Source organism: Hermetia illucens, chromosome 3, assembly GCF_905115235.1.
Source record: "Hermetia illucens chromosome 3, iHerIll2.2.curated.20191125, whole genome shotgun sequence".
Lineage (NCBI taxonomy): Eukaryota > Metazoa > Arthropoda > Insecta > Diptera > Stratiomyidae > Hermetia > Hermetia illucens.
Genome location: NC_051851.1, coordinates 155891212 through 155915843, shown reverse-complemented (window position 1 = coordinate 155915843; position 24632 = coordinate 155891212). Strand labels below are relative to the sequence as shown.

The 24632-nt window shown below is 43.3% G+C and overlaps 2 protein-coding genes across 3 annotated transcripts in view; one reads left to right on the top strand and one right to left on the bottom strand.

Annotated features, from left to right (window-relative positions):
* LOC119652633 (phosphoribosylformylglycinamidine synthase) overlaps positions 1-2831 on the top strand; it is a 23535-nt gene extending 20704 nt beyond the window's left edge. Inside the window, exon 7 of the mRNA XM_038056881.1 lies at positions 164-2831. Within this exon, the coding sequence (XP_037912809.1) occupies positions 164-2662 (2499 nt within the window). The 3' untranslated portion in view covers positions 2663-2831. The remainder of the gene's footprint in view (positions 1-163) is intronic.
* Positions 2681-24632, bottom strand: LOC119652634 (FAST kinase domain-containing protein 1, mitochondrial). 2 transcript variants are annotated; one of them, XM_038056882.1, is made up of 10 exons: positions 24128-24632; positions 11777-12068; positions 11256-11662; positions 10431-11196; positions 10101-10377; positions 9892-10042; positions 9712-9835; positions 9543-9652; positions 9387-9469; positions 2681-3028 (listed from the first exon to the last, which is right to left on the bottom strand). In XM_038056882.1, the coding sequence occupies exons 1-10, from the start codon at positions 24497-24499 to the stop codon at positions 2824-2826; spliced, it is 2787 nt and encodes a 928-aa protein (XP_037912810.1). In that variant the 5' UTR covers positions 24500-24632; the 3' UTR covers positions 2681-2823. The 2 variants fall into 2 exon arrangements, with proteins under 2 accessions (XP_037912810.1, XP_037912811.1); XM_038056883.1 differs by lacking the exon at positions 24128-24632 and adding an exon at positions 12128-12390.

Below are 24632 nucleotides of genomic sequence, written 5' to 3'. Positions count from 1 at the left end.
ATGCAATACATCCTTTTCCCAAAAAAGGAAAAAACCTTTCATTCCCACTCAAAACTTTGAACATTAGCTAACGAACCCCTTCCAGACGCCGATTATGAACATTTTATTTATTCCAAGGATGATCATTTTATGCATTCTAAGAAAAAATATTTAATTATTACAGGGAGCCGGAGGCAATGGAAACGTCCTAAAGGAACTCGTCGAACCGGGCTATGCAGGAGCAGTAATCTTCTCAAAAGAATTCCAACTAGGCGACCCAACCATAACAGCCCTCGAGCTCTGGGGAGCGGAATACCAAGAAAACGATGCCATACTTTGCCGACCGGAAGACAGACAACTCCTACAGGAAATTTGTGATCGTGAACGTTGTCCGATTAGCTTCGTTGGTATAGTAACAGGAAACGGATACGTGACCCTAATCGAAAACAGTACTGATTTCGAAAAGTATTCGAACCGTGAAAAACGCGACGAATGGGGAAAAGTTCCATTTGATCTTCATCTCAAGCATGTTCTAGGTGATATGCCGAAAAGAGAGTATCAGTTGACACGAATTCCTACAAATCTCATCCCCTTGGGACTTGAAAAGAAAATGAGCTACGAAGAACTCTTGGAAGGCGTCCTGAGCATAATGACCGTCGGAAGTAAACGTTTCTTAACTAACAAGGTAGATCGCTGTGTGACTGGGCTTATTGCACAGCAGCAATGCGTTGGTCCGTTACACACGCCTCTTGCCGACTTTGCCGCCACTACTGTATCCCATTTCGATCACAAAGGCATCGCTACATCAATCGGAACGCAGCCGATCAAAGGACTCATCTGTGCTAAGGCTGCAGCGCGAATGTCAGTCGCCGAAGCCGTCTCTAATCTAGTTTTCATCGGAATCACAGAACTAGCTGATGTAAAATGCTCAGGGAATTGGATGTGGGCCGCCAAACTGCCTGGCGAGGGTGCAAAATTATACGATGCTTGCCAGGAAATGTGTAAAATTATGTCTGAGTTGAGTATTGCTGTGGACGGTGGCAAGGATTCGCTTTCAATGGCTGCACGGGTTGAAGATAAAACAATAAAATCTCCTGGAACTTTAGTAATATCGACTTACGCCCCTTGTCCTGATGTTCGTGTGAAAGTTACCCCGGATTTGAAAGCCCCAGCTATGGGAACTACTGGAGAGTTGATTTGGGTGAATATTGAAGGTGCCTTCCGACTAGGAGGATCAGCTTTTGCACAGTCTATAAAACAGCAAGGGCAGACCTGCCCGAATCTAACAAAATCAGATGTTTTGAAATCAGCTTTTGCTGCAACACAAAAACTTATCAAATCTGGTAAAATACTGGCCGGTCATGATATAAGCGATGGAGGTCTTATTGTCTGCCTTTTGGAAATGGCCATCGCAGGACTATGTGGGCTTAAAATTGATCTAACTGAGACCTTGTCAACCATCAAAGACAAATGCGAATGCGATGGTGGGAAAATCAAAGCGATTGACATGATCATTCTGTTCGCCGAAGAGTGCGGTTGGGTTTTAGAGGTGGAAAGCAGTGCCTTGTCTGACACTCTTAAAGAGTTCAAAAACTGCAACGTGTCAGCTTACCATATTGGACAGTCGGTTGGAAGCGGCTTGAATTCGGAGGTGGAAATCCTTAATGGAACAGAAAAATTGATTTCCGGTTCGACCAAGCGCTTTTTGAAACAATGGGAGCGAACTAGCTTTGAAATTGAGAAGCTCCAATCGAACCCAGACTGCGCAACCGAAGAGTTCGAAAGTTACGAATATCGAACAGGACCTTCGTATCAATGCTCTTTTGACCCCGATGCAGAAATATTCCTCAAACAACACACAACCAAACCTCGAGTAGCAGTTTTGCGTGAAGAAGGCGTGAATAGTGATCGCGAAATGATTGCTACACTCGTAAATGCCAATTTCGAAGTGCATGATGTCTCCATGTCGGATCTTCTTCACGGAAAAACAGTTTTAGATAATTATCGAGGCTTAGTCTTTCCAGGAGGTTTCAGTTACGCTGACACGTTGGGTTCTGCCAAGGGTTGGGCGGCGAATATTATTTTTAGCGAAACGTTGGCCCCACAATTCCGACAATTTAAAAACAGGGAGGATACCTTCTCGTTGGGTATTTGCAACGGTTGCCAACTTATGGGCATGATTGGATGGATCGGAGCCACTGGAGATGAGTCGAACGACAGAGTCATCGACGTTCCTAATGTTGCGTTGCTGAAAAATAAATCCGATCGATTTGAATGTCGTTGGAGCACCATCAAAATTGCTGAGAGTAAATCAATTATGTTGAGAAAAATGACCGGATCGATAATAGGCTGCTGGGTGGCTCATGGTGAAGGCAGATTCTCGTTCAAAAATGACGACGTTCGAAATACGCTGAAGAACAGCAACTGCATCTCGATGTATTACGTGGACGATGATGGTAGTCCAACGGAAAAGTATCCAATGAATCCGAATGGAAGTGTAGATGGTATCGCAGGACTTTGCTCGGCAGATGGACGGCATTTGGCCCTGATGCCGCATCCTGAACGTTGCAGTAATATGTTCCAGTGGCCATACGTCCCGCACGGATTCAAGGCTGAAAAGTCACCGTGGCAGAGGATGTTCGATGAAGCGTTCTTGTGGTGCATGGAGTCCACTGAGCATTGATGTTATCTAAGTGAATCTCCCTATCCGTACGCGCCTTTTCTTTGTCCTTTCCACACTTGTTAGATTTCTATGTTCTCTTATCGAAGCTAAAACAAAAGACAATTCTAAACATTCTATTTTTTTTGTATTGCTTTTAAAACAACTAAATAAATACAAGTTTTCTACTGAATTTGTAACAGATTCTTTAAGTACTCTACTTTAGCCCCAGGCATGTTCATGTACATTGAATTCCAGTCGTTAAAGTTTATGTGCACTACTTTATATCCTAAAATTTCTAAATGACGTAACTTTAATAGTTCACTTCCTTTCATTGCAGTCAACTTGTTCTCGCAAAACGAGTCCAGCTTCTGAAGTAGGATTGCAACTCTGTAAGAAAATTGAAAAGACAATTAAGTGTCATATGTTGGAGTTGAAGATTCCGATTAATTTGTATTTGAACGGTTTTCAGAATGGAGTTAAGTGAGACAATTTGGAAGAAACGCTTTATTCGAGGGTCTTAATTTTGTATGTGATATTTGTAAGGCTCGGAGTTATAGCCGCTTTCATGGTAGAGACAAAGATTTGGATAAAGCCCCCCCCCCCCCAATTTTTAAAGTGCATACACAGTATCAGGGATATCGCTTTATGTATTTGGGGCAGAACTCGTAGCGAATATACAAAGTATCAGTCGAGAGAAGACAAAAGGCATCGGCATTCGGCAGGCTAGAATCTGTTTGCATGTGGTTTCCGGACCGTATTCCGAAGGCATGAAATGAGGACCTATGAACACACCTACGTTGTCGTGTGTCGGGAAGGTGGAATCCGTCGACGCTTCGAAACCACGTCCCTGAGCAGGCACAGCATTCCAAAGTCGCCTAACCATGCTCTGATATCCAGCACAGGGTGAGCGGAAAGTCGCAGATTCTCTTCGTACACTATCTTCGGGGGCTGGCCGCGAACGCATCTCGTTCAACTGTACTGCGCGGAATCCACTCTCGATAGAGGGGCTCGGCACATAATTGTGCCATAATGACAGACAGGGATATTGTTTCAGGCCACGGCGTAAACCTGTCGATGATTGTGAGACAATATTTGAATCCCTGCGAGTCTCGCAAAGAGCCGATGATGTCGACACCTACTTCGTTTCGCACGTGCGCGTTGACCTTGCAAGAGTTTACGTCCTTGTTCATGGACGGCCAGAAGTATTTATCAGTGACCAACCGGTTTTTCGTCTTGATGCGCAAGATCGTGTATGGTTTTAAATACTTTCCTGCGAAAATCGGCCGAAATCAATGGCCTGGGTCCCTTATCTGAGGTCCCGTAGAGTAAATAAATAGGCAACTCCTTGAATTTGTATTTGGAAAAAGAACTAGGTTTTTTTCCTTATCCTGTAAATATTTTTATTTTTTCCCGCATACAATCATTTCGGAGACCACGTGCCTCCTTCCTCAGTGCTGGTACCTACCGCGGCGGGGACTGTGACCTCCAAGATTCGAGACAACCCGTCTGCAACAACATTGTTTTTTCCAGTCACGCGTTGGATACCAGAAGTAAACTGGCGGATATAAATCAAGTGTTGAAGTTGGCGAGAGGATACTTTGTCTAAGCGCGAAAGTGAGGATCCTGTGGTTCGTGAACACGGCCAACGGGCTACCTTCAAGGGAGAAATGGAACTATTTTATAGTTAGATACGCATCGAGTAGCTCACGATCGTAAGCGCTGTAGTTGCGTTGAATTGGGTTGAGCTGTGTTGAAAAGAAGCTCAACGGTTGCCAGATTTGATTCACCCAATGGTGAAGAGCGGCGCCTACGGCTGTATCTGAGGCATCGACGAACACAACTAGGGGTTAGTAGTTTTGGGCCTAGGAAATTAGGCTTTCAGGATCGCTTGGTGATAAGCGGCCCTAAGCAAGAAACGACGATAGAGGTTTAACATGCCCAAGAACCTTCGCAGATCCTTAACCGTGGTTAGTAGGGGAAAGCGCTTTATCGCCACAACCTTGTCTGAATCAGGTTGAATACCGTCACGGGTTATCAAGTGGCCGAGAAATTTTACCTGTTTCTAGAGAAATTTGCATTTCTCAATGTCTAGAACAAGTCCGACCTCAAAGAGACGTTGAAAAATGCACTCGAGGTGTTCCAAGTGCTCAGATTCTAAAGACGAAGCGACCAAAACATCACCCATGCAGACGAAACAAAAGTTCAAGTTTCGTAAGACAGAGTGGATGAACCTCAGGAAAGTCGGCGCAGCGTTGCACAACCCGAAAATCATCCCAGTGAACACGAAGAGTCCGAAAGGTGTGTAGATAGCCTTTTTTGGAATGTCCTCGGGAGCGACAGGGATTTGTTGGTACGCCTTGGATCGATCCAAGGTCATAAAAACACAGCAGTTCATAAACGATTGCACAAAATCATGGATGAGTGGAATGGGATATCGATTTGGAACTATCTGAGCATTCAGATGCCTGTAATCTCCACATGGTCGCCATTCGCCGTTTGGCTTAGGGACCAAATGAAGTGGAGAGGACCAACGGCTATTGAATGGTCTGCAAATACCCTGTTTCATCAAGTCTTCAAACTCTTTCTTCACAATAGCAAGCTTCTGGAATGAAAGTGGACCCACTTTTGAGAAAATTGGAAAGCCGGTAGTGGTCATCGTGCTTAACCGGCTGGGAGAAACTACTTTCCGGTAACATTCTCTAAATTGTTGAAAGAGTGTCATTTTAGCAGGTAAAATTGAGTCTGTAATAAGGTTGCGGAATCTATCAAAGCCTTGTACTGCAAGTCCACTAGCAGCCCATAGTGACACAGGAAGTCTGCGCCCATTATGGGGATGCTAATGGCCGCCAGAAAAAAAAACCTCCACGAAAACGTGTGGCGCAGTCCGAGACTCGCGGCCACTAGTCGTAGGATTTGCGGAATTAGGGTGTTCGGACGGGGTACAGGGAGAACCGACACCTCGGCGCCCATGTCGACCAGGAAGCAAGTCTGCTTAGAGGGCGAAGATTGTAAGATGACGTGGTACTGCGCTTCGAGTAGCCGTCGCCGAGGCACCCAGCAAGCCTAGTTTTTGTTGCGTTAAACGTGCATCCGGTGGTACATTTAGTCGCTGAAGCTCCGTATTTATGATGATACCAGCAAATCGTCGAGGCCGTCCCCGCGTACGACTACCCGAACGCCCATTTCGGGAAGCAGACCTTGACCGTGATCGAGATCTACCTCCTGAACGCAAAGTACCAACCGTCGCTGCGAGCTTTTTGACCACGTCGGCTAGTGTTGTCACCATCGACTTAGCTCGACAATTTCCCAAGTTGTGTTTCGGCTAACTTCCGCGACCACGTGTACTTTGTAGACCTTGGCGGACAACACCTCCAGCGATCCCGAGTCCACGCAGATGGCGCGGGTGCTTTCCGGGAGTTCTTGCAGCCAGAGAGACTTTAGCAGCTCAGGGCCGTCCTTATCCCCACCCAGCTGCTTCATTTCTCGTTGCAATTGGCTGGGGGTACGGTCTGGCAGAGACCGGAGAGAGCGAAGGCGTCGATCAATTTGTCTGTCTAGGAAGCGTGGTATCTGCTGATGGTGGCACCGAACTGGATGTTACCCAATGCATTAACAGCGCTAGATCCCGTTTTGCTGTCTTATTTAAAATCTGCAAATGCAAATTTCAAACCTATAAATGCAGTTATCTCAACATCAAGATCAAGTTGAGACTGTCCTGTGTTGCTATATGGGAGTAGCAAATGAAAAGTGAACTTTACTGTTACCCAAAAGCCCCAAGCTTGCGTCATATCATCGGAATACGCTGGCCTGACACTATCTCGAACGAAGAACTTGGTCGGCGCACAGGCCTGCTACTCGTACATACTGTGATCGAAAGACGGAAGTGGAATATGCTACACATTAGGGAGGGGCAACAATTGCTTTGCGAGGCTACGCCATACAATGGAATCCATTTTCCCCAGATGGCCGACGAGTGGGTCGCCTCAAAGGCACTTGGCACAGAACAGTAGAGGACGAGTGCGAGCGTCTTGCGAAGTTGTGGAAGGAGCTGAAAGGCGTTTCAAATAACCTCAAACGATGGCGCGAAATTATGGTTGCCGCGCTATACCCCACTACTAACAGGCGAATGGCAACCATATATAGCTGAAATTTCATTTGAAGACAAAGAGAAAAAGATCTCCTGTGAATGCTGCATCAAGGGTAAAATGCATCGACTGCCCCTTGAATGCAATGTGGGAATCATCCACACGGATTTTTGCAATCCAATACGACAACCCATAGAAGGAATGCTATACATCCCCTTCCCTACGTCAGACACAAGATCGAAATCAGCCAGAAAGCGATCAAATAGCCACCCAATGATTACCAAAATCACCATGTTCATGTGTCAGTAAAATAGATTGAGTAAACGGAAAGACAGGTCTATCGTCGAAGCAGCATAAAACTCGCTTCTTGGCAGCGAACTGCTTCATTCATACTCTGAATCTCAAATGGGACAGCAATGAAGGAGATAAAACTTCATCTGAATCTGGAACAGCAAGCGCACACGCTTACCCAGCTTCAAAATCCTCGGAAAGGAAATTTTCACCTTCGAGGAACCCAACTCAGAAGTAGTTTGAAAAACTTACATTATCAACAAGGAAATACACTCTCAGATGCAAAGACGGCTTGAAGTTACCAAAAATGTATGTTGAGGCAAGTCTATCATAAATTGAACATGAGAACCAAAATATTAATATAAATGGGAAGAAATTATGGGCGCATAATGCAATTCCTTTATCCATGTCCAAACTAACTTGGGCCCTGGTGGAAGCCTCCGCCAATCAGCAAATTATCCACTGCAAGAACTAAAGAAGACAGCAACAGAGACAACCAGAGATATAAGCCTAAGTTCGTAGTCAGACCTCAGGCAACGAATTTAATGAAATATTCAGCCCAGTAACGAGACCGGAATATCGTCAATGATGACAACCTCACCTGAAAAATAATCGACATAAACCCGCTGATAAGCATAAAGGCCAGAGAATTCAACAATTGATGCAGAAGTATTTCTAGCGTTTTAGATTGAACGATTAAACGATGACCCGATTCTTCCTGCACTAGGAAACTGACAAACATGATGAATTTACAGTCGCGATAGCGATATCGGTTGACCTTCACAAGCATCTCAACTCCATGCACATCGCTATTTCGTTGGCAGCCAAATATGACTAGTCAATGGTAACACGACTGAACATCACATACACTTTAACCGTCTTTTATGACGAGTTCTTTATTCCTTATGTTTACAAATTGTGGGGACCCGGAGCGAGCAATCCACGTAATGATGGACTGGAGCTATCTTTTTTCGATGTCGACTTAACTCTCCTTTATGAAGAACCATTCCGCTCAAGACCAGCTCCTGTAATGATTGTAATATTTGCTTTCGCAAGTAAAAAGGATTGTCACACAAGGTTTCTAAGCTCAACACCTGTCTGCGATATGTCATGGGAGTACGCAAGCCTACCCCTATTAAAAACGAAAAACTTGGTCGGTGCACAGGCCTGGCAATGTAATTGGAAGTCGGAAGTGGCAGTAAATAGGTTACACATCAAGGAAGCGCGACAATTACATTACTGGCTATGCCATGTAGTGGAATCCACTCTCCCAAGATGGCCGACGAGTGGATCGCCCCAAGAGCACTAGGCGCAGTATAGTAGAGAAGGAATGCAGGCGTCGTGGGGGGAGCTGAGGTGCATTTCAGGTAACCATCAAGGGATAAATGGCTACCATATACCTTGCGATTCTTCGATCATTTACAGTGCCAGCATCCGATTATTCTCAGCATGGGATAGATTTTCGATGGTGGGAGAATCTTAGGATCTATACACGCACCCTTTAGCGTAAGGCTATATCATGGCGAAGTTGGCTTATGAGCAGGACAGAGTATTAGAACACGCTGCTAAAACTGCAACCTGCGAAACACGTTATTCCGTCACAAACCCTACCACACTGAAGATCGTGTTTCCAGCAGCCTCATACCGTTGCAATCTCACGTGCAACAGCTTAAGAACTGAAAGGGTCTTCGCCGTTGATATTATAAGACGAGGATAGCTACCACTTGACCGGAGGCCAAGGTTAATAGATCTGCTTTCTGAAAATCAATTCTTTCAGCAGTGTTCCAGAGCACGACTGTCCCAAAACCTATGATTACCAAAACCTTCCACCACATATCAGGGAGTGGCCAGTTGTCGCTTTAAATGCAGTAGTCGGTACAATTTATGAACAGTTCTATTGATGAAGTTGAGAGTAACTCGCTAAATGGCCTGAAATAACTCTCTCCAAACCGTGTCGAATATTTCACTACCCCAAAACAGGATTACCAACCGCTCCACGATCCATTAAAAATTCTAAGTGGAAGTCTTCACTTATCTCTAAGGGTCTTTAAACTTAGAAAAGAAAAGACCAAACAAAGTGTGTAGCAAATAAAGTGTCCGACAATTTACTCCTTACCGCGATGTAACGGATAAAAACAAGACAATATCAAAAGGTATGGCGCACTTGAAATCTTTATGCGAATTGTAGATGAGATATCACGGACCGAAAAGGGCAACATTAGCCGATTGGTAACAATATCTCAACTCGACCGGATGAAATGGATATAAACCCACCCCGACCTGGTCATTGGTTTGATTAAACGTGGGAAGGACTTGCAGCGTGACGGATACCAAGAGTGGATAGTGCAAGCAATTCAAAATCTACTTACTTCGAAATTTTATCAATCACTTTACTATCCTTCGGAGGAGGTATGAATTTGTTGCTCCGATTGAGATGAACTACGAAGTCAATCTGCAATAAAAGTAAGCAGAAAATGTCCTTCAAATACCGATACAAAAAGCAATCTTCAGAAGCAAAATCTTACCCGATAACCGTAAGGTGTAATATGATTACACTTCAAGAGCCTTTCATCATCCACAACAAACGTCAGAAGCCTCCTAATATCTGTATAAAATTTCGATTGGATGTTGGCCTCTGGAATTGAAGGACTTGAAATAAGGACCAGAAAAAAATGACTCAAAATTGGCACTTACTCTTAGACAGTTGGGCCTCGATGTAATTCTGCTGGAACCATGGAACCCGAGCCTCCGGGTAATCTAAGCAGACAGCCCGATTCAGTTGCATCACTTGGTTGAGGATACGTTCTGGATATGTTTCCTGAATTTTTATTGCAATTTAATTTTGGGTTCAATATTCTAATATTCTGGTCTTACCTTCGAATAACACATCTTGATTTCGTCTTCAACTTGCTGGATGAAATCTATGGTGAAAACTTGATGAATCAACTGTTCTGACAGAGACTTGAAGTAACAAAGCGCCAGGCATGATTGGACTATTGACAAACTATTCATAAATTTGAAATCCCTGAAAATAAAGAGTGAATATATCCTGTCCACATGCTACGAAATTCTAACGAAGACACCTTTTAATAATTTCATCACACCAATGCAGTACTTCCAAATTTTGTGGCATATATCCTATCGAATAACAGCAAGTTAACACTTTCTCCACAGTGTCCCCAGTGACATAATTTCGATTGTCATAAACGTACTGAAGGATACTCTCGCAAATTTCTGGTATCACATAGTTCGTTGCATTCAAATTGAAAGTTAAATCCCGAATAATTCGTGAATTTAGAAATTTGATTGAGCCTCTATATCGATCCATAAGGTTTTGGAATAAATATGTCTTGCGAGGGACTGTAAAGAGGGCACAGGATTAAAACCTAAAGATTTCAAATAAAAGCGTTTACCTCTAGAATTGATAAACGAACGGACTACATGATTCAAATCCTGCAGGTTCAGATCCTCCTGCAAATGTCTCTCAGCACATTCGATCAAAATATTGCTGATTTGATTCAATTTGGGAGCAACTTCTGTCGATATACTGTGCCGAAATCTCATCTCAAAAGCAATCTGCAAACCTCGGGACAATTGCAAACAATCAAGGATGGAAAACTGCTTCGACATTGCTTCCATCTTGTCCATTATTACCGCAGGGATTTCCTCACTCGACCTGATGTTACCACCATAAGCAATAATAAACGAAGCTGCTTTCGCAAACCGGCTTGGTACAAGTCCGCTCAGACCTTGCTCAATATCCTCCAGCATTAACTCGCACACGGCATGTTCAAATTCTCTATTGTGATACGTCCCACCTAAATTATTGTTGAAATACATGTAGCGATGGGAATGTCGCGACAATCGATGGAACTCTCTTTCGTGGGGGCTTTTCCGAATTTCATCCAAAACTAGGCGCCAATATTTATTACAGAGTTTGATGTTGGATATCTTCAGAGAGCGCAGGATTCGGAAGGCTCGAGGAAGCTGAGCGGAAGTAAGGCTTTCATTTGATATAATTTGTTCTACAGTGGCGATCATTTTATGTCGCTTCTTGGGTTGTAGGAAACGTATCACAAAATCAAGGGTTTCAATGGTTGGGCATCGCTCGAAAAGCCTTCCAGATGCCTCTTTGAGGTCGGGTATCAGAGAGGCTGGTTCTAGTTGGCTTTGTAGGACCTACGTTAACAAAAACATATGAACTTATCCCTGAAACTATGGAAAAAATTCTGCATTACCCGAAAAACTATCTCTAATTCCTTCGCTGACATATCTGAAAATGTGTCCTTCAACAACAGAAGTAAGGAACTAACTAACGCCGTGTTCTCTTGGGACCAGCACGGAATATTCAGGAAATTAATAAATTTCAATATGCATCTCACATCGTCTTTGGTAATTTTGCCATTTTTCAATAGCTCCTCCAGCTTTTGCTTGTACAAAGTAAACATATCCTTCGTGACTAGTTGGTTCAAGTGCTGCAGGCAAATCGTTAGCAGCCGCATCTCGTCCACTTCAGAGCAAGCATTCAAATGCTCTATTATGTGAGGCACTATTTCTTTGCTTACAAGCGGAGTGAAGATGTCACCATTCGTATTGACGGCCACGGCGAATCGTGACAGGGCGGATAGGGGAATATTGGAGGTACCTAGGAATGGAGCCAGTTTTATCAATCTTTTCTTGAAACTAAAACACAAACATTCAATTCAACTCAATTTTCATTCATTCAAAATTCGATACAAAACACAAATGCTACCCTCACCTTCTTTTATTGAATTTGCTGTGTGACATAGGAGCTCTTGCATTGTTTTGTGACTAGAATCGACACCGATCTTCTGAAGATATAGTAGACTGCAGGTCAGTTCATCAAAATTCATCTTATGAATAAGGGGCTGTAGTTGATTAAGGAACGAGTCAAACTCCAGTGCACGAATTGTGACTCTCATAGTAGAGCCTTTTTCGTTGGATCGCATGAATGACCATAAGAGGATTATGAACTGAGTCGCATGTTGCTCGTTGAAGCGATCGCCGCACTCTTTATATAGTTGGAATAACTGAAATGAAAACAATAATATTGAAGTTTTGAGGATTAGCCTGGTCACATCCCACTTACAAGAAGGCAGTTAATAACGATTTTTTGAGAAAAAAATTACGGAGGACGTGATCCGTCGTGGATCCTCACTTTTGATCGCGGCACTGAGATCCGAAGATTTACGACTCCAGTTTTAGCTCGCGTGTGGTTATATCGTTAGGTGCACGTAGATTCCCGCTTAGTAATTTTTTTTTCCAGGATCCGGTATGGACCCACGCAACCGACAAAGGCACGTGAATGTTTTCTTAATGACATGTGAGAGATCGGAGTATCGGAGAACCTCCCGCCCCCCCCTTCCACACTCTCGAGCCTGACTATTGAAAAGCCCAAGTTTCGTCACCAGTGATGACGTTGTCCAAAAAGTCAAGTTTAATTTCAATACTTGACAAATTGAGAATCAGCGTACTCAAATCGAGCTGTTGACGAAAACGATCAGTGAACTCAAGGACAAAGTGAAATCCCCGCAATAGGGTTTTTCCGCTATGAACGTGGGACAGCACGCTATTTCCCTGACCAAGCCAGCAGAAGTACCAGTTGACTATATTACACTGCGTGAGCCACGTCAAGCACCGACTTCATCAGTCCGTCCAACACGGGAAGAGCCCGCAAGTGAGCCATAGCAGGAAAAGTTGGTTGCGCCTTGAAGTCGTCGATGAGAAGCAACAAGAAAATCCTCTCAACTTCATCTGTCGGCGGAAAAAAACCCCAAAAAGCAACAGGTGAATACTAAAAGTGTAAGTGCTCCCTAAGTGCCAGGTGTCAGCGCCTTTTCTGCTAGTACCCTAAAGCACAAAAGGAGAAAATTCCTCCAATTATGGCATATAATATTAATGTCCCGCAAGGCAAGGGCCTAAAGGCGACTCTAACAACACGAGGGGTGATAGAATCCCCATTTTTACGGAGTCCACAGGGGACCATGCCAAAAGTATTATCACATTCAACTCCGCGTTCCTGATCTCAGACTCACAACGTGCCACCGCCCAATTGTTAATCGAAACTCTGAAGGTCAACTTCTACTGCATTTCGGAGGTAGGTAGGTAGGTTCTCTGCGATTGCCCGGCTCTGGCTCGAGTCAGGCTGCGGACACTGGGTAAACCATTCTTACGGACCTCAGTGAGATTTCTAGTTACAGGGTCGGAGAGCTGCTTTCCTTCGTGAATGCTACGGGCTGGCTCTGAAGATCCGAGCCAGCTGGACTCCGCTTCCCTGTTCCTATAACAACAGTCACGGTCTTAGGAGTTTGTGGCATCAAAACGGCGCACCAAAGCGCTAATTGGGCTCCTCGGAGCGGCCACTGATACCTACCTACCCGCATTTCGGAGACTCACCTTAAAAGCAGGCACAACGTAAACTTCATAGGAGATAACATTATTCGGAACGATAAAAATTCACTGCCCTGTTAGTTCGAAAAGATTACGTTTTTAAGGAAGTCGCCATCAAAAACCGCTGCGACGGCAATAGTTAAAACGACCGATAGTAGACGGATCCTGATAGTCTCCGTCTACATCAACTGTAATTCTAAAACTGAGCAACTAGGCCATGAATTGCAAGTCTTGAGCAATCTCCAGTTAAAACCAAAATACCATCTCCTGCGGGGCGATTTCAACTTGAAGCACACCTCCTGGGGCGACAAAGCAGTCAATGGTCAAAACCTGTCAAATGGGGAAACCCTGCCAAAAAGAACCCACGACCCTTTCTCGCTCACCAATATTGAGATGGTTTTGCCAGATACACCGACATAATCGAGTAGTCAGTCTATCCACGACTACTTCCTGCTGTCTGACGAAACCAAACAAAGTTTTCAGGTGAAATCCTGTAAAATATCACCGGATCTTCGACCATTTTGCAGTTGAGCTCCAACTTTCCTCGTCTTCTCAAATACAAACGCGAGTCCTAATGAATATGAGATTGTTCGGTCACACAGACTGGGACAAATTCAAGTCAGACTTAGCGCCTAATCTGAATTTGAAAAAAACTCGTTATAACCTGAAACTTGGCAAATAATAAAAAATCGACGAAGCAATGATTGTAGCCACCGACGCCATCAACACTGCTACAAGCAAAAATTCCAAGCTAATAACAGTCGATGAGTTCGAATATAATTCTCTACCCCATGATATCATGTTAAACATGAAAGTCAAACAAATGTGGCGCAGGAACCTCGAGCGGCTCTACACAAATATGGAAATAAAGACCATGCAGAAAACAAAGTATTGCTTTCCCGGATTAATTGCCTGAATACAGTTATTCGGCCAATGGTGACGAATTCCCGCAATAAAGAATTAACCCGGAAATTAGCAGACAGAAACCCGCGCCTAATATGTTTGAGAAGATAAGCAGGTTGACGAGTAAACAAAAGTCCCGAAACTTCGTTCTTACTAACAACAGGGAACCTATCTGCAGTGACATAAGAAAAGCGCACATTCTTGCGGAATCATTTCAGGCTCAACTCAATACCTCGCCGCCTCAAAGCGATCCATCCTTAACTACGACTGTTGAAATGACAATTAGAAAATTCGTTCAAACCAGTGGATTCGCAACATTTTCTGAGTCTTCCACAACTCACCACCTTGACCCATAATCTGAACGATAAAAAATCAGCCGGAACAGACGAGATTAACAATTTCGTCATTAAAAATTTACTGATTGATAACGGCTATTTGCCATGTATTTTGAAAGTAGCAAAAATTGTTGCGATCCCAAAGAAACGAATCTCCTCCGAGCCAAATAATGTCAGACTCATTTCCCTGCTTTCCAATCTAGGAAAACTTTTTGAGAGAACCTGGACAACTGAACTTGTTCAGCATTGTAATTTCAAAAATATCATTCCAAGTCACCAGTTCGATTTCCATCATAAACACGGAACGTAGCATGCACTGAGCAACCTGCACGATACTGTCATTTCTAGACCTAAATTCAACAATAAACCAACCGTAGCTTGCACATTGGATCTAGAAAAGGCCTTTCACGCCATATGAGCTAACGGACTCATATACAAACCAATCGAAAACAACTTCCCAATTCCGATTATCAGAATTGCCATCAGCTTTCTCGAAGGTAGCCTTTCTATATCAATGTGGGAAACCCATTTCAGGGCCTACCTTATATAGCTTTTTCACGACTGACGTTCCCACTCCTGAGACCGGCACTGACATGCCGATGACATTCTTATCTTCGCGGTAAACCTCCGCCCCAACAAGGCCACCAAAACAATAGAAAAATACTTGGCACTTCTTTGCAAATACTTGCAAAATTGTATATTCTCAGGAGACAATCTAGATACTCGGGTTCTAGAATAAAAAGATATTGCATTGGCCTCTCTTATAACTGGAAGACTAGAAAGGCCGTGAAAAATGCCAAAATATATCGGTGAGAGCGAATGCATTTGATGAAAAGATTTTTCGAGAAAAAGGAAGACCACCCAAATCCATTAATTCGCCAACTCTACCAACAGGGTAGTACATCCCCATTGACCATATTTCTCAGACCCTGCCAAATTGGGAGTAATAACCTAAAACCCTCCATCTTTTCCCTCTTTGACCCTCCTGGCCTGGTAGGGATGCATAGAGGATAAGCACAAGTTACTGTGATGTGCTATTGTATATAGCAGTTTTAAGTATCCTCCCTTTTTTAAGTAAGTAAAATAAAAACCTTGTGGTGCTTTTAGTGCGAGCACCTCAATCGGTTCAATGTCTGTCTGTCTGTCCGTCACAGCCAACTTACTCGTAAACGGCTGAGCCGATTGTTACGAAATTTGGTGAGAACATGTGGTCTGTGTGTCCCTTTACATGCAGCGAGTGGCGCCATTTTGTGTTGAGTTTGAATGGGGCTTCCCATACATGCGAAATGCGAGTGTACCTTTTTTTCAGACAGTATGATTAAGTGGGGTCTCAAATAAAAGGGCCCGATTAGTGAGTGGTCAAAGGGTAGTATAAGTCCCGGGGCGAAACGTGGATTGGTACCCACGATGGAGCATAAAACCTGGGAAATGTCTGCTGAACCAACACCAACAGCTCTACTACCAAACCCTATCTCCACCTCCACGTGGTGACCGCTGGGAGCTCTTTCTTAACGAAAAGCTGCAGACGGAGAAGGATGAAGGCGAGTCTCCCGCGCCTAAAAACGGGACAAATTGTACCAAATGGTCCTCCAGGTTGGGGGTTGGGTAGGGCTGACAACCCTACACGGAAAACAACTTGTTACGAAGCCACAACAGGAGCCTCGGACAGGACGAATTTTAAAACGACGGACCCGACAACGACAACGGAATAACGATTTGTGCATTTTCTCATGGAACGCGCGCTCCCTATACAGAGATGAAGCTGATGAGCAGCTAGCCGATACCCTGTCCCATAGGGCTGATATAACAGCGTTGCAAGAGATGCGATGGACATGGACCGGTTTCCTGAAGAAGAGCCACTACACCATATATTATAGCGGTCATCCAGTAAACCATGTGCTCGGAGTAGGTTTCTTAGTCAGCCAAAAAATGAAACCTGCGGTTATCGGCTTTGAAAACATAAGCGAACGTCTATGCACTCTGCGCTTGCGAGGCAAGTTTAGAACTATAAGCCTCATAAACGTTCACGCCCCTACAGAGGAGACTGCAGAGTCGGAGAAGGATACCTTCTACGAGGCAGTAGAACGAACCCTCGAAGCCTGTCCCAGATATGATATCAAAATCATACTTGAGGATTTTAACAGCCAAGTAGGGAAGGAGCCCGTATTCAGGCGATACGTTGGCTCCCATAGCTTACACGAAAAAACAAATGATAACGGACTGCGGACTATTCAATTAGCAGGGTCACACGAAATGGTTGTTGGAAGTACCTGGTTTGCGCGGAAAGCGGTTCACAAACATACGTGGGCCTCTCCAGACGGGACCACTTTCAACCAAACTGATCACGTGTTGATCGAACGTCGCCACCTCTCAGTCTTGATGAATGTCAGAACATATAGGGGGCCAATATAGACACGGATCACTATCTCGTTGGCATGGTGCTCCGAGCTCGAATAACAATACCACCTAGAATCCCCTCTGACAATCAGGTGAGAGTGAACACTGAAGCCATCCACAACACAACCCTCCGCGACACCTATAAGAGGGAAATGGATGCCGCAATAACCGCAGTCAACAGAGGACCTGGAGATGAAGCATCAACAAATGATCTTCACAATCACTTGAAGAACGTTATCATGGATACGGCCACAAACATACTTGGCCCCAGCCGCAAAAGGAGTCGGAACGGCTGGTTTGACGATGAATGTAAGCTAGCAACGGAACAAAAGAATGCCGCATACCGAGTAATGTTGCATTCTCAAAGAAAGCGGGCACGCGCAGAGACTTATCACGAACTCCGTCGAGCGGAGAAGCGACTTCACAGACGGAAAAAGGAAGCCTGGGAGAACCAACAAGTCTGTGAACTAGAAAAGTACAGGGAGCAACCGCACCAGGCGCGGAAGTTTTACTAACAAGTCAGCAGGATGAAGCCTTATACACCTCGATGCTCATCCTGCCGAGACAAAGAGGGAAATCTGATTTCCGACAGAATGGGCATATTAGAGCGATGGGTTGAGTACTTTGATGAACTACTGAACAACCAGAACATTGGCGAGTTGGAGGTCCCGCCAACTGAAGACAACCGACAAATACTGCCACCACCAAGTTTAGGAGAAACAGTCCGTGCAATTTATCGGCTAAAAAATCATAAGTCGCCAGGAGCCGATGGAATTACAGCCGAATTGGTTAAATATGGAGGCAACCAGTTACACCAAGTGGTTCATCAACTTGTGCTCAAGGTATGGGACAGCGAATCAATGCCTGACGATTGGCAACGAGGCATTATCTGTCTCATACATAAAAAGGGAGATATCACACAGTGCAGCAATTATAGAGGTATCACGTTACTGAGTACCATCTATAAGATATTCTCCACTATCTTGCTAGGCCGGATAGCTCCATACGCCCAGAACATCATTGGCCCATACCAAAAAGGCTTCACTCCAGGCAAATCAGCAACAGATCAGATTTTCTCTCTGCGGCAAGCGATGGAAAAACTGTTGGAATATGGACAATAGTTGCACCATCTGTTCATCGACTTTAAAGCCGCCTATGATAGCATAGCCAGGGTAAAACTGTACACGGCCATGAGAGAATTCGGTATCCCGAACGAAATTAATAAGACTGACTAGGCTGACCCTGACCAATGTGCGAGGTCAGATAAAAGCAGCAGGATCACTCTCAAGACCATTCGACATCAACAACGGTCTACGACAAGGGGATGCGCTATGATGCGCCCCCTTTAACCTGGCCCTCGAGAAAGTGATCCGTGATGCTGAGGTAAATGCAAGAGGTACGATCCTCTTCAAGTCCACCCAACTACTGGCCTATGCTGACGATATCGACATCATGGGAAGAACCACCCGAGACGTACAAACTGCCTTCATCCAGATCGAGCAGGCGGCGCGAGATCTTGGGCTGCACATCAATGAAGGCAAGACAAAATATATGGTGGCAACGTAGCACCGAAGACGAATCAACCAACAACATCAAACCGCACTGGTCAAACACAAACACGAAGAAGAATAAGGATAGGAGAATACAACTTTGAGACCGTTGACAATTTCTCCTATCTAGGGTCGAAAATCACAACCGATAACAACTACGATGATGAAATCCGTGCACGGTTGTTGTCAGCCAACAGAGCCTATTTCAGCTTACAAAGACTGTTCCGCTCGAAACGTATCACCATAGGGTCAAAGCTCTTACTGCACAAGGCTATGATCTTGCCAGTCCTCATGTATTCCTCGGAAACTTGGGTTCTTAGCAAAAAAAATTGCGAACTCTTGGCCGCGTTCGAGAGAAGAATCCTCCGAAGAATTTTTAGCCTCCTACATGAGGATGGACTATTCCGTGATCCCACCCGGAAAGTCTATAAGGGCAATATCTATGGTAGAAAAAGAAGACGAGGCAGACCCTGCTTAAGATGGAGCGATGGCGTAGGTCAGGACGCCAGACAGCTTTTAGGGATATCGAATTGGTGGACCTCGGCGCAAAACCGGGATGTCTGGAGTTCCTTATTAAGGTAGACCTAGACCGGATACCGGTTGTTGCGCCGCTGATGATGATGATGATTAGTACTTTCTGAAACTAATCTTACTTCTGATATTAGATGAAATATAAGGGGAAGTGAGGGATCAAAGTGAAACAGGTCTCGTTCTCAGAACTTATCCAACCGAAAAAAACTGAAAAAAATCGCAGCGATACATCCTATATAGAATCTCCTCAAAATACATCCCGTTCCGATATCTGCACAAATAAAGTTAATAATAGTATATTATAATACCCATGTTTTTGAAATTTACCCGATAACCCCCCTTAAGTTCATCCTAGAAATATAAAATTTGGCAACGGGTAGCTAATAATATAGGACATAATTCTGGAAAGTTTGCAACTATTATTAACAGAGTTATTGGAAGTGAAATTATTGCATTTCATGTAAATTTAATTGCATTCTAGGAGGTGTATGACGTCATCATATGTATAAAGTGAACTTATATGAAGGCGTGGTCCATGGAGACACTTCGACTTTTCTTTTTTAGTTTTTTTTAGTTATTTGAATATCAGTATGAATTACTGGAGGCAGACATGTGTGTGTGATAAGCTAATGAAATTCGCGGACAGTGTTCAATAAGATATAGGTGTGTATGCTTTCGTGCTCAGAGTAAAGTGTATTTTGTTTTGCAATATATGACGCATTATTTGGCATTCTTATATGTACAATGCCCGACAAAAAAACGCACTCAACACTTTCCATCTCCATCCATCTTTTTAATTACCTCTAGATAACATTAAGTATCGCCTAATGATGTCTGTTCTGGAATTTAAAGTTAAATATTGGTGTTATAAAAGGATTGTCATATTCAGATTTAGTTCAGTATCAGTTTGTTTAGAGATTTGGAAGGAGAGAGAGTGAAACCCCTAATTTTGTGTGCAACAGGTAAGTGTTGAGGAAAAGGCGCGTATTCTGGTTTTGCGGAAACGGGGTGAAAGTATTAGGGAAATAGGGAAAAAATCAATTGTTCTGAGGCAAGTATTAGAATTTTTTTAAAGTATGCCAGAGACGGCAGTCTGGGATGAAAACAAAGGAGCGGGAGGAAGCAGGTGATTACTTCCCGGGCCAGGCGGTCATTAGAGCGAGCATCCTTGCGAGATAGATATGCAACTGCTCCTCAATTACGTACTGAATTGCTGAAAGGGGAAAATGTGTCAGTTAGTCAGAGAACGGTGCAGCGACGGTTGAATGAAGTAGGACTAAGAGCTCGAGGACCAGCAAAAAAGCCGATCCTCGAAGAAAGCTGAATTGGACATTGAAACGACGTGACTGGACTGTGCACAATTGGAGGCGAGTTGTGTTCTCTGATGAGTCGAAATCCAGTTTGCTGGGATCTGACAGTCCGTCGCCAGTGCGAAGAGGAAAAGGAGAGAGATTTGACCCACAGAGTGTTGTACAAACTGCACGCCATTCTCCATCAATAATGATATGGGGATGCATAACATCCAAAGGAATTGGTGGTTTTTCGTTTCTAAGCGGTGCTGTCAACACCGAAAAGTACAAAAAAGTTATCGAAGATTGCGTTGTTCAGACGGTAGAAGCACTTTGATGAAGTAATATTTCAGGACGATTTGGCTCCGTGTTATTGAGCTCGTACTGTATGTAAACGAAATATTTTCCAATGCCAAATTTTTTATCTGTTTTATCCTTAATACGGTCCTTATTCACAGGTAACATTTCGGAATGAGGAGCTTGTCATACAGTCGCGCCCGTGGCCAGTCCAGATTTAAACCCCATAGAGAACTTAGGGGCGTTCATAAAGCAGCGATTGTAACAAAGATCGATATGGAACAAAGCAAATCTAATAAAAAAATCTTAGAAAAGTTACGGATTAATGACATTCCGGACGATTTTATTGAAAATTTATACCAATCAAGGTGATTAGGGCGAAAGGCGATCATACGAAATATTAAAGACCGAAAATAAAAAAAAAACGAAAATTAATTTATTAATACCTTCATTTATCTACTCTCATTAAAAAAAAATCATTTAACAAATTGTTTCTGTACATGTTTATTTTCAACGTTTTTTGTACTCTCGAAGATCTATATATCTTCGACGAATGTCCCTTTTCCCTCAAAACTTCAACTCTCCTTTCCACCATATATTTTGAGTAGAACTTCTACTGGTGCAAATAATAAGAACTTTACATGCAATCACATGAAGTATTAGGCCTACAAATAAGTTCTGTCGGTTTTCACAATAGATGGCATAGCTAGTTTTTTATTCCATTGATCCACATTTCCAAACATTCATCGGAAAGCTACTGTCAATAGGCACAAACGTCAGTATAAATTATTTAATTGAAGTGTAAACAACAATACTTTTTTCATCAACGAAAATGGCCAATTTTGTACCAAATAATGTGTTTTTGTGGGGAGTTCTACTTCATTATTTCAATATGAAGAAACAAGCAACCGAAAGTCATCGCATTTTGGTGGAAGTTTATGGTGACCATGCTCTATCTGAACAAACGTGTCAGAGGTGGTTTGGACGGTTTAAAAGTGGCAATTTTGACTTGGAAAACGGAGAGCGCGCCGGACGGCCAACAATTTTTGAAGATGAAGAATTAGAGGCATTGTTCGACCAAGATTCATCGCAAACGGAAGAACAACTTGGAAAAACACTTGGAGTCACTCAGCAAGCCATTTCCAACCATTTAAAAGCAACGGGAATGATCCGAAAGGTCGGAAAGGTATGAACTGAAGCCAAGAGACGTCGAACGCGGTTTTTTCATGTGCGAACATCTGCTCCAACGACAAGAAAGGAAGGGTTTTCTGCATCGAATAGTTACCGGCGATGAAAAGTGGATCCATTACGATAATCACAAGCGTCGGGCAACGTGGGGATACTCCGGCCATGCCTCATCATCGACGGCCAAAGCGAATATTCATGGTGAGAAGATCATGCCGTGTATATGGTGGGACCAGCTGGGTGTGGTATACTATGAGCTGCTAAAACCGAACGAAACGGTCACGGGCAAACTCTACCGACGTCAAATGATGCGTTTGAGCCGCGAACTCAAGAAAAAACGGCCGCAATACCAGCAAAGGCATGATAAAGTTATTTTGCAACATGACAATGCTCGTCCACATGTTGCACAGCCCGTTAAAACATATCTAGAAACGTTGAAATGGGAAGTCCTACCCCACCCGCTGTACTCTCCAGACATTGCTCCTTCTGATTAACATTTGTTCCGGTCGATGGAGCATGGCTTGGCTGACCAGCACTTCTCCAATTACGACGAACTCAAAAAATGGCTCGATGAGTGGATAGCGGCCAAGCAGGCCAATTTTTAGCGCAATGGTATCTATGAATTGTCTGAAAGATGGAACAAAGTTGTGGCTAGCGATGGGCAATACTTTGAACAATGAATGTATAACAAATTTTTCACAATAAAGCTTCAAATTTAAAGAAAAAACCGACAGAACTTATTTGTAGGCCCTATACAACTTTATTCTCCAGCTTCATGATAAATCCGAAAAAGTCTTTTTGAAATTGAATTTTCTTTCATATTCGTAGTGCGAACATTTTTTTGTCGGGCACTTTATGTGTGAATGGAGAAAGTTTCATAGAGAGTTGCTCACATAACATGAACACAAAACCTTTATACCTAAAGTGTCGAGCTTCCGGTATTCCGACTTGTTAAGGTTTTGTTTGTAAAACAAAACCTTATTAAAATCGGTTTACTGTCTGTCTGTCCGTCTGTCTGTCTGCCTGTCTGTCTCTCTGTCTGTCTGTCCGTCACACGCATTTTTCTCGGAGACGGTTACAGCGATTGACACCAAATTTGGTAGAAACGTGGGAACTGTGAACGCTCACGCATATAGTGAGCTACATCCTTTTACGATGAATTCAAGGGGGGATCCCCATACATGCAAAAGAGGGGTGTAAATTTTTTTTTCATCAAATATAATCATGTGGGGTATCAAATTAAAGGTCTCGGTTAGTACTTTTCGAAACCGTTCTTAGTTTTGACTTTTGTTGGAAAGGTGGGGAGTGTGGGGGGTTGAAAGTGGTCATGGAAAAAATCAGAGGGCTGCCACTATATGGTGCCTAGGCTCCGAAATACCCTCCATGTCGATACCTGTTCAAATAAAGTTAATAATAGTATATTACTATAATTTCTAGTAATTGACAGGAAAACCCCCCTTAAGTTCACCCTAGAATCACAAAATTTTGCAGCAATGTAGGCTATAGTATAGATCATGATCCTGCCAAATTTAGTGAAAATCGCACTATTACTAACAAAGTTATACTAGGTCAAATCTGTCGCTCCTCTGCAAATTCAAGACTATGAATGTCAATATCACTTGAAAGTGGCTATTTTCACATAATATATGCATATTTCACGTGCTACATGCTAATGGGACAAATGCACACCCAAATCTCTTTATAAAAGAAATACACAAAACCTTTCATACCTTAAGTTCCGAGCTTTCGGTATTCCGACTTGTTTTTTAAATAAAGTTAATGCTAAATAAGGATATGTCAAGATTTATGTACGTATATGGAATCCACAGTAAAGTAAATCTACATGGAAGGTCGTGTAGGCCAAGCAAATGTAATAGCCGCCCATTGAAATAGAATTAGAAAAGCTAAGTTCAACCTAAGCTAGAAATAAGTTACCAATGTTGATATGTAAGTCACTATTGAAAAATAAAAACTAAGAAAATCTAACTCGATGTATCAATACGGTGCCAAAATGCGGAAGAAGCACTGTATCCCTAGAACTCTTCAACTACATCTTTCACATTACTTTCAACGAAGTAGATTGGAGTCTTTTAAAAGTATTTACGTGAGTACCTGCCGTGGAAGCATAAACACATTGGGGGTGGACTGAACAACATCTTATGATCAACAAGAACCAAGACATTGTTTTCCTTCTTCATTACCAAATATTTACCTCATCTGGACCTGCACATTCATTCAACCGCAAAATTATTTCATCCTCCGTCCCTGAGTACAGTAGATCCTTCAAATTGAACTGTCTGCTTCCGCTCTCCACAACATCCTGTTCCAAGTCCTCCATCAGTTCATCCTCACAATCCGCAGTACTTTCCTGTTCATCGTTATTTACTGTACTAGACAACTGCTTAGGAAACTGTAAGGACCTTGAAGATCCTGTTGTCACCATTGGTGGACGAATTCTAGTCATCAAACTAACATTCCTTGCGGATACTGATCCCAAACTTTCACAACAAGCACTGGGTGTTATATGACTAGAGGCAATGACTGCCAGGCGATTGCATATCCTGATCAAGTTACGTGGAAACATTTTGATTTCGTTGTAAAAATCACTATTGGCATTCAGGAATTGACTATTAGTCCTCGTGGAACTGCGAAATATGCTGAATCCTCATTCAAAATCGCTCACACCAAAATCTAAGGCGCACATTTCGCCTGGCACC